Below are 10052 nucleotides of genomic sequence, written 5' to 3'. Positions count from 1 at the left end.
GTAATAGGAACACCTGAGGAGCCAGGTGTGATAGTGTGCACCTGTGCAGGAAGTGTGCACCTGTAATAGGAACACCTGAGGAGCCAGGTGTGATAATGTGCACCTGTAGTAGGAGCATCTGAAGAGCCAGGTGTGATAATGTGCACCTGTGTAGGAAGTGTGCAGCACCTGTAGTAGGAGCACCTGAGGAACCAGGGTAGGAGAACAAGAAGTTAAGGTCAGTCTGGGCTGCACTGTGAGAATCCTTCCACCCCCACTGTACGTACGTATCTATTCTACAATGCTTTTGTTACTGGGATTGCTGGAGTAAATATTGTTAGTACTATGTAGTCAGTGACATGCATCTGTCAGATTCTATGTTTGTAGATTCAACCAACCACAGATTAAAAATAGCTGAAAAATTCTATCTGTTCCGAATATGCCATGTACTCACTAGACTTTGAGATTATTCCTTACACAATATAGCTTATCTAGCACTTCTGCTATTCTAAGTGTTGGCAATAAGTGAATAATTAAAGTATAAATGGGAGTGTACATGTCATTTTACAAAGGGGGTTTTGGTGTCTAAGAAGAATCTTGGAACAATGACCCCAGACACCCAGGGATGACTGACTGTAGTACACGCTTTGTAAAGCAATGTTTTGGCACATACTTCTGAGTGCCGAACAAGTCCCATTTGAAGTATCATGGTTAATTAAAGCTCATATTTTCTGAACTCAGTTTTTGTTTGTTTGTTTGTTTGCCCTAAATGGTGTTTACTATAGCTGTTGCCACAGAGGAAAACTCAGAGCGCAGCTGCCGGCCACTTGAAGGCAGCCACGCACTGGGACTTACCAGGATCTATGAATTCAATGCCATTGCTGCTCAGGTTTAACTTCTTTAGTTCGTGAACGTCTTCAAACTCCTTGGGTCGCAGCTGGCTGATTTTGTTGTATGACATGTCAAGTTTGACGATATCTGGAGGGATGTTGCTGGGAACCTTCTTCAACTCTGGAAAGACGAAGAGTGTGTAGGTTACAGTTTTCTGACTTCTATTTTGTACTAAACTTGTGAAGCTGAACCCCAGCTTGGCGGGGCATGGGGGGGGGAGGAGACACCAGAAGGCGAGGGAGGGGTCCCAGAAACTCCCTGGCTGTGGAGGTAGAAAATGAAGAAGAGGAAGTCCCCACAGGTCACGCTAAGGCTGCTGAGTCATTTGGGGAGCAAAAGGACTCCATCTTGGTGGCCCAGAGTGCCCTTCAGGAAACACTCAAAAGGCTGGGCCTGGTAGTGCGTGTGGGAGGTGGGGGCAGGAAGATTGCTGCAGATTTGAGGCCCGCGTAGGACACATAGTGAGTGTCAGGCCAGCAGAGAGCTACAGAGTAAGACCAAGTAGAAAGTGAGAAGAGAGTGTCCTGGCCAGTTTTTGTCACCTCTACACCAACTAGAGTCACCTGGGAGGCGGGCCTTAAATGGGCAATTGCTTCCACAAGGTTGGTCTACCTGCATGTCTGTGGAACATTTTCTTGATTAATGGTTGATGTGGAAGGGGCCCAACAAACTGTGGGTGGCGCCTCTCTGGACAGGCAGTCCTGGGTGGCTGAAAAAGCCAACTGAGCAAGCCAGGGAAAGCAAGCCAGTGAGCAGCATTCCTCCATGGTCTCTGCTTCAGAGGCTCCCTGCAGGTTGGCTTCCCTTAATAGTGGACTGCCATCTGGAGGTATAAGCTACATGAGCGCTCTCCTTGCCTTCGGTTGGGGCTAGGGGAGCCGTCAGTGAGGCTGCGGTTCTCTCCTTGTTCTTTCTGTCCTAAGGAGCCATCACCGTCTCCGCTGGCAGGAGCTGCCTTCCTGTTAGAGCTTCACGCCATCCATCATTTCAACTGTCCTCTGCCAGCAAGTGATCTCAGCTCCACTCTTGTAAACACCACACTCTTGACCTTCCTGATCTTTCCAACCATGGCCACAGCCCCTGTCACTCAGGGGAGACATCCCAAGGCTCCCGGGTGATGTCAAAGACTGTGTCACCAAACCCCACGCGCACACACTTGTGGCCACGTTTACTGTGTGAAATAGGAACAGCGAGGGATCAGCCACAGTATCACACAAGAGAATGGAGCAATTACAAGTTTGCGTTAATAAATTGCTAAAGCCTGACAAGTGGTTTATTTCTAGAATTTTCTACTTAATATTTTCAGTTCCTGGCTGAGCATATGTAAACTGAAATCTAAAAAAGAAAAACTAGTACAGAGAAAGGAGACACTGTACCTTACGTCTGCTTTCCTTAGAAGCTGAAATTCATGCTTGCTTTGCCAACCCGACTCCCTTCTTGCCCACATAACTCCCAAGTCTTTGTGATGGAGCTCCCTCCAGCACCCCCAAAGCTTCCTGCTCTGGCAGTACCACAAAAGAAGCTCAGGAAGAGCCAGCAGCCACCAGGAGGAGCAATAGGAGACCAGAGCTCACCTTAACTCTACATTTGTGTTTCTATATTTAAATCATGCTTGTCAAAAATGGTTAATCACACCTACATTATATTATCGGCGATCCTTGCCCTTCCTCTTGGCTTTTAGCAAGACTGAAGAGGCCTGGGTTAGTTTTAATCCGGGCAGCTGTAGCCTATGGAGGGAAAGCGACTGGTTCTCATGGAGGAAAACCAGAAGCAACCGGCCAGACTGACTGATGTCTGCAGAGTAGGGTGGCCCAAGGGCTTTTTGAGAAAACAGAAATTCTTAGAACCAGAAACTGTAAAACACATTTATGAGAGGCAGTATTGTTCACTTATCCACACTGCCCTTTTGGGTACAGAATAGTTGAATTGTGAAGAGTTCCAATGAGCTATTAATTAAACCTACGATTTCCTAGCCCCGGGTCTATTTACAGTCACGGTGACTTGGACCTAGTTTTGGCTTTCCTCTCAGTGGCCCAGATGGCATGGCTTTTGTGTGCATGTGTGTTTGTGTGTGTTCATAATCTCTGGGTGTACACACTCATGCCTGTGAAGGCCAGAAGTCACGCTCAGCTGTTCTTCCTTAGGAGGTGTCCACAGTTTCTGCTTGGAGACAGGGTCTCTCACTAGGACCTGGGGTCACTGCTTAGCCTGGGCTGCGGGGCAGTGAGCCCCTGGAGCTAGGATTCTGGGCGTGTACAGCCATACCCAGTGTTTCATGGCTGCTGAGGACTGAACTCAGGACCCCATGCTTCTGTGGCAAGCGCTTTCTGACTGATCTATGTTTCCGTCTGGGATGGTGGTGGACGCCCATTCTAGATTCCACAGTGCACCCCATCGAGTCTGACTTCCTGGAACTCTTTTGTTGGACTCTCACTCACTATCTGTGTTCCCGATCTGGGTACTATTAATAAAATTAATTAAATGAAAAGATGTGGAAATGGGTGAACAGAGAAGTTAGATCATTTGCCCATAGTTATAGGGTCACAATTTCAACCTATGTCACTATTGCCCCATTGTCTCTCGGTGCTAGCCTCCTATCTCATATATATTGTCCACCTGTCTAGAATTCCCACCTGTAACACACATGTGGGGGAGGAAGAGCTAACAGTGTCCTCTAGGGCGTGTTTTGTCCTTGTCACCAGAGCCAGGACTTCCTCAGTTCTAGGAAGCCTATTGACCAGAGCTTGCCTCCGGATCAGATGTGAGGATACATGACAGAAGGACCCGTAAGACAAGCTGAAGCAGGTTAGCCACAGATCAGTGGGGAAAAATGGCAATAAAAACACCTTGAAGCCCAGCATAAGCAATGGGTTTGTGGATATTAGAAAAAATATGAATTATAGGATCAACTTGGGAATTGTCAGCAAACTCCTGGATAAAAATAGCATCCCCAAGCAGCAGGAAATGCAAGTTTTCCTACCATGACCTGGAAACAAACAGGGAAATCTCATTGGCAGTGGTGATGAGGAAAAGCAACTCCTTCTTTTGCCTTGAACACTAATGAGATTTACAAATTTGATACAAAATGTGTGCTTTTGATAGACAACAGACGAATACACACTTCCTCATGCCAGAGCAGACGTCACCAATGTCCTCATTTCTAGACTGGGTACCACACGGCACCCGTGTTTCACATTTACCGCTGATCAAAATATTCTGGAGTCGGGGGAGGAGGTTTAAGATAGGGTCTGGCTTTGAACTTGCCATGTGACTGGAACCGGGAAGCTCCTGCTCTCCTCTGAGTGTGGCCGGGGCCACGTCCTTGGTAAGACACCTCACTGGATCTTGTATTTACAGTCCGCTCTTACGAGCTCTTTCAACCGAGCCTTACCATAAAGAGGAAACTGAGAAATTTCTTCCACATCATTTTTCCCATGTAGTAGACTTTTGGTTGTCAGCAACCTCAGAACTAATTTGAAGAGTTGGTAGTCGTTAAAGAGACATACATGAGCTTGTTTATTAGGAATTAAGTTTCTTAATTATTATTGAAATCAGGGGACAGTATTGTGGCCCTAACATCAGAAGCACCTGGAGGCCATTTACCTATATAACCTTCCCAGCCCTCAAAGTAAAGTTGGCAAATTATTTTGGTAAATGCAGAGCTAGAAGTAGTTTAGAGCACACAGTTGGTGTTCTTGGCAAATCCAGTCACGCCAATATGGCACAGTGTGCCTTCCAACTAATATGCCAATATTAGTCACGCCAATATGGCATAGTGTGCCTTCCAACTAATCCCACACACATTCCCTTTGGAGGGCTGAGTTTGTTGGCAGAGTTCCTGTCACTCAGTGAATAAAGCTATTTTTTCCTGTCAGATGTTTAGGGCAGAAAATAGGGATCTTTGAGGTCTATGTGGTTGAACTGGCTCGAGTTAGTACCCTGTGTGGATTATCTGCATCACTGCTGCGCTGTTGGGAAAGCTGAATTTTCTCCCAGGAAGGAGCTACACCCAGGCTCCCTGCTTTCATTCACCACATGGTTTTCTTGTGTAGCTCAGGAGGAGGCTTTAGCATCGGGAGGCATGAATAAATTCTTTGTCTAGTGAATGCATCCCATCTCGAAGGAAGAGATGGCATTGCATGGAGGTTATGGCTTGAATGGTGGATTCCTACTGCCCACATGATCTTCTGAGGATAGCTTCTCTATACCCAGCTTTGTCATTTACGACGTGACATTGATCATGTCGATTATGGCCACACTGCTTTAGGGCAGTGAGGACCAAGTGGCCATGTCTTTCACCACAGGCAGTGAGAGAGTGACTCTCATTCACTAATGTCACCGCTAGCTCCCCGCTCGATGGCATGCTTTAAGTCTCATCAAGGGCACGGATGCACTCCAGCAGGGGCCTAGAAATGAACATTACTGAGCTTTTGTTACTTTCGTATTAGAGATTTGTTATCCATTTATCGAACAAAGCAATGAAATCAGATGAGATTAGGGCTGTCATATTTGAATTCTAGCCACGACTTCCCACTGTTGTGTATTTCTGTTGTTAGAGTTGCTTAGGTTACTGCTTTACAAAGCAAAGAAGGGCAGCTCAGACATTCTCACCCATTGCCCAGTGCTGGGCTTTAGAGAAAGAGTTTGATAGGTTTATCCTATAGGAATGAACTTATAAGACAAAAATGAAAACTAAACGAGGAATGGGATTGTTAGGTTTGTGTAAGTCACAGTGAAAGGCTTTTGTACTTAACTATGAAAAGATGTAATTAGTCTTTATTTTATAGTCTAGAGTTAGAGGCTCTGCCCGGTGTTGGGGGTGGAGAGAAGGTAGTGAGCAGATAGAGGAACTGCTGTGTTGTGCTAGACTGTAGCCAGCGGAGAGGATATCGATGTTTGCAGCACAAGCGATGCTTGTCCACAGTAATGGACGGTAACATTCCGATTGGGTGCTAGCCATCAGAGTCACAAATTAAAATATCACACTGTCTCTCACAGACACATAGAATTACTGCTGCATAAAAATTAAACACTTCAAAATGAAAATATGGGCTCTGAATGCTACATAGTCACTAACTGTTAGAGGGGCGTGGGTTGTCCTTTAGTGTTCTGATCGGTGTTATATGATCTAAATTTATGTGTAATGAAACTTTATATTGGTTCACTGTAGTTGTGGAGCAAAGATTAATTTGTGGGGTATTTTTGGAAGATGATATTTAGGCAACAATAAGTTGGAAAAGGAAAGCAATAAAATATGTTTTATAGCCAATGCTTGCCAAGAGAAAAAGAGAGATGTTTCATGGGAAAAAAGACCAAATAAGAACTTTGTTCATTGTTGCGGGGATATCGTACAGCCGAGATTAAGGACTGTAAATGACTTACTTATGTTCACTCTGGATAGCCTGGGAAGAAGATGCCTGGTTCTCTCAGGGCTCATGAAAACCTTGGGACTAAAGCGGCTGGAGTACGGAAGCCTCTGTAGCCGCTCTGCAGGCCTCCACCTCGGTGCTTCCCCATGCATGGCCTGTGCCGCGCTGAGAACAGCCAGTTCTCATGGCTGGTCTTGTTGTTTGCTTTATGTAAATATTTATTTACTTATTTCTTACTGTGTGTATGACACATGTGGATGGGTGCCCATGGGTGCCAGAGGCATTGAACTCCCCTCGAGTCAGGGTTATGGGCACTCGTGAGCACCTGGTATAGGTGCTGGGACTTGGATTGATTTTGAGACAGGGTGTCAGGAAATCCAGGCTGGTCTACAGCCTCCCAGGTAACTGAGAATGACCTTGAATTTGTTTTCCTTTGCTTATGCTTTGTTTTGTGAATTTTTTAGGGGTGTGTGTTTTGAAGCCGTGTCTCACGGAGCCCAGGCTATCCTCGAACTCACTGGGTAGTCAAGGAGGATTTTGAACTTTGTACCACCCTCCTGTCTTTACTTCTCAAGGGCCGGGATTATAGGCGTGTGCCACTCTGCCCAATTAGTGGCTCTGGGAGTCGAACCCAGGGTTTGGCACGTGCTAGCCAGGCGCCTTACCACCTTCGCTCCCTGGTTACCAGCTGCCTTGACTAGGACTTCACAGAGTTGATTGTTGTTGGACAGTGCTGCCTGACCTCTCCAGGCACCACGGGATGTAGGGAGGGGGCGGGAGTAGATAACAGCCTATAGAAACCAGAGAGGGAGAGGCCCACGCACGCACGCACGCACGCACGCACGCACCTTTCTGCCTGCAGTCCAGGGTTTGTATGGGAAACACGTAATGGTGGCACAGGGTGGAGTCGGCCTCGGGCCTGATGACAGGGGGTCTCCCTGATACTTGGGGCTTGGGGTCCGGCTGCTCACTCTCCTGTTGGATGCACAACTCATCAGGCTTCAGCTGCAGCAACTTTTTATTCTTCAGTGCTGGCGGGCTTTCACACTTGGCGTAGTTGCCCAGATTCCGGTTCCGTGGGACCTGCAGCATCGCAACCAGCGTGTCTAGCTCGCAGGTGCACTGCCAAGGGTTGTCATAGAGACGCAGGTAGCTCAGGAGCGGGGTGTAAATGAACACCTCCTCTGTCAGCACCTTGAGCTGGTTGTGCTGCAGCAAGAGGGTGGTGAGCTTATTCAAGCCAAAGAATGCCTCGCTCTCAATTTTGGAGATCTCATTCTGTTGCAAGTCCAGGCTCTTCAGCCTCTTAAACTTAGAGAACGCGTTGTTTTTCAACACACGGATTTTGTTTCTCGCCAACAGCATGTGCAGCAAGTCTTGAGGCCAGTCGGGTAACACGTAAACTAACTTTCTTTCTTGGCAGTCTAGGTATTTCTCATGGAGATACGTGTATATATCACAGGGAAGGCCTGGTGCATAGCGTTTGACTGGGCTGCCTCTCCTGCTGCCACCTGCCCGGCTGTTGCTGCGGCTGGGATTGACCTGGCTTCTCAAAGTGCCAGGGCCGGTCCTGCGGGGCTCAGCAGCTCTGCAGAAGCAGAGAAGAATCACGATGGCCACTGTGTTCGTGCGCATTCTGATGGCTAGCTGGCCCCAGGCACCAGGCAGGTAGAATGAGAGAGTCTTCCTTTGAAATCCAAGTTTGGGTAGCTTCGACAAGCTCAAGTCAGGAAGAGTAAGTTTCTGCTGGGCTGTGCAGCGTTCCTGGTGGGACAGAAAGGAGGAAAAGGAAGGAAGGAAGGAAGGAAGGAAGGAAGGAAGGAAGGAAGGAAGGAAGGAAAACAAACAGTTAAGTGTCATCCTGAGCAATGTATGACAGAAACAGCAGCTTATTTCATTTTGTCTGAACCTTCTAGTTTAGTGGACGAACAGTGTTGTAGAACCTGCTTCCCCCTTTGCTTGCCTACCTTGGTTCGTAAACATATGCTTGGCCCTAGATCTGAATCAAGGCCCTTGTTCTGCCCGATTGTATCCCACCTTAGGTCAGAGTCTTTAAAATGGGGCTTATGAACCGGGCGGTGGTGGCGCACGCCTTTAATCCCAGCACTTGGGAGTCAGAGGCAGTCGGATCTCTGTGAGTTCAAGACCAGCCTGGTCTACAAGAGCTAGTTCCAGGACAGGCTCCAAAACCACAGAGAAACCCTGTCTCAAAAAAACAAAAAAAAAAAAAATGGGGCTTATGATGAAAGGGGCTCAGTGCCTGGACGGTGGGAAGCTCTCGACTGTGTGGACTCAGCCTGGCAACATGCGAACCTGTGTTCCTCATCGCGTGGGTTGAAGAAATTAAAGGAATCTCTTCTGCCGGCCATGTTCAGTCTGGCTGTGCTCTCTCTCATATCAACGGTAACCTTTCTCCCCAGCCATACCTAGGAGCAGTCATGTGCTCGTGATCATTCAACCACCCATGTTGAATTTAGACCAGGAAATGTTCAGAGTCAATGGCACCATCATCGACCCATACAGGTCTGGTCTTAGAGAAGGTGACGTGAAGGCTTCTGTGCTGCTCCCGTCCCAAGTATTTCCTTCTGTCTTTCCTGTTTTACTTTTCTTCTCTGTGTTCATCAGCCTCTGTTTGAGCAAACATTTTGTTTTGTCCACTGTTCTGTCCAGTTTCCTTAGCTAGAAATCAGATTCCCACTGTACTGCAACTGTGTTTCCCTGACAATTTTTTTTTAAAAATATGGTAGCTAGTCTATCCTAAAGATGTACCACACACAAACTAATGTTATTTCTGGGCCTCGCCTGGTGATTCCTAAGATCTGCATTTTCTTTCCTTTTGAGACAGGGTCACTATGTAGCCCAGAATGAGCCTGAACCTTTGGTCTTCCTCTCCGCTCCAGGGTGCTGGGGCTCGCGGGCGTGCGCTACCCTGCGTACTTACGGTGATGTAGTGAATGTGCCAGGCTGGCTCTTCTCCAGCTGAGCTACATCCTAGCCCAGACCCGCACACTTCAGGAACTGTTCGACCTTTTGTAAAGATATTCTGGGAACGTTTCTTGTTTGTATCTGTCACTCAGGACAGAGGCTACTGTTAGCAAAGGCAGAAATATCAAGAGTCTATTTATAATGAGTAACAGGTCTGTTATTAGTGGCAGGCATGGTCATGAGACCAGTTGTGCGTCATCTGTATGTCAGTCATTCTGGACTGAGCGCCAGGGCCATCCTTACCTGCAGTTTCCCTGTTTCATGGGGCCCTGCCCACCTAGAATGCCTTCCCACTGCTTTGGGTCAGGCAGTACTCATGGTCATCATTCATGTGTCTCCCCTAAGTGCTGTTTAGCTGTCCAAGTAACTGTTTCATCTTCCCCGAGCCATGTGATGTCAGTATTACAAGGGCTATTAAGGCACATGACTTTTTTCAACCTCCACTTTTCTGTAATTTAGTGTAATTTCTATGTCAATATAACTTTAAAAGTCACAACAAATAGTTTATTTCAATCATTATGCATTATGGGGAGGAAGCATGCTAGTATTTGCAACATGCTTTGAAATGCATCAAAAAATAAGGCAGAATGCAGGACCAGTTGAGAGATGGGTGAGTGAGCATGCAATAAGACCAGTATAAAATGCAGATTATATTCCGGGTGGCAGAGATGCAGGTGCTCAAGGTGTAGTCCTGTTAATTTCTGTATACATGTAAAAATAGATATAATATCTTAAAACTGAAGCTTAAAGATGGGTCTGGGAGACAGCTTAGTCAGTATGTCAATGGATACACACATCCGTGTATCACACAGAAGCACACATTCACAC

General features: G+C 46.9%; 2 protein-coding genes across 2 annotated transcripts in view; one reads left to right on the top strand and one right to left on the bottom strand.

Annotated features, from left to right (window-relative positions):
• The window catches only part of Fbxl13 (F-box and leucine rich repeat protein 13), a 143697-nt gene that overhangs the window by 58308 nt on the left and 75337 nt on the right, over positions 1-10052 (top strand). The gene's annotated exons all lie outside the window — the stretch shown is intronic.
• Positions 1-10052, bottom strand: part of Lrrc17 (leucine rich repeat containing 17) — a 30822-nt gene that overhangs the window by 4410 nt on the left and 16360 nt on the right. Inside the window, exons 2-3 of the mRNA XM_013350427.2 lie at positions 7088-8003; positions 835-990 (exon numbers count right to left, since the gene is read on the bottom strand). Of these exons, the coding sequence (XP_013205881.1) occupies positions 835-990; positions 7088-7874 (943 nt within the window). The 5' untranslated portion in view covers positions 7875-8003. The remainder of the gene's footprint in view (positions 1-834; positions 991-7087; positions 8004-10052) is intronic.

The sequence above is a fragment of the Microtus ochrogaster genome, chromosome 26, assembly GCF_000317375.1.
Source record: "Microtus ochrogaster isolate Prairie Vole_2 chromosome 26, MicOch1.0, whole genome shotgun sequence".
In the NCBI taxonomy this organism is placed as follows: domain Eukaryota; kingdom Metazoa; phylum Chordata; class Mammalia; order Rodentia; family Cricetidae; genus Microtus; species Microtus ochrogaster.
The sequence above is the reverse complement of the archived record's forward strand: the minus strand, read 5'-3'. Positions and strand labels throughout refer to the sequence as shown.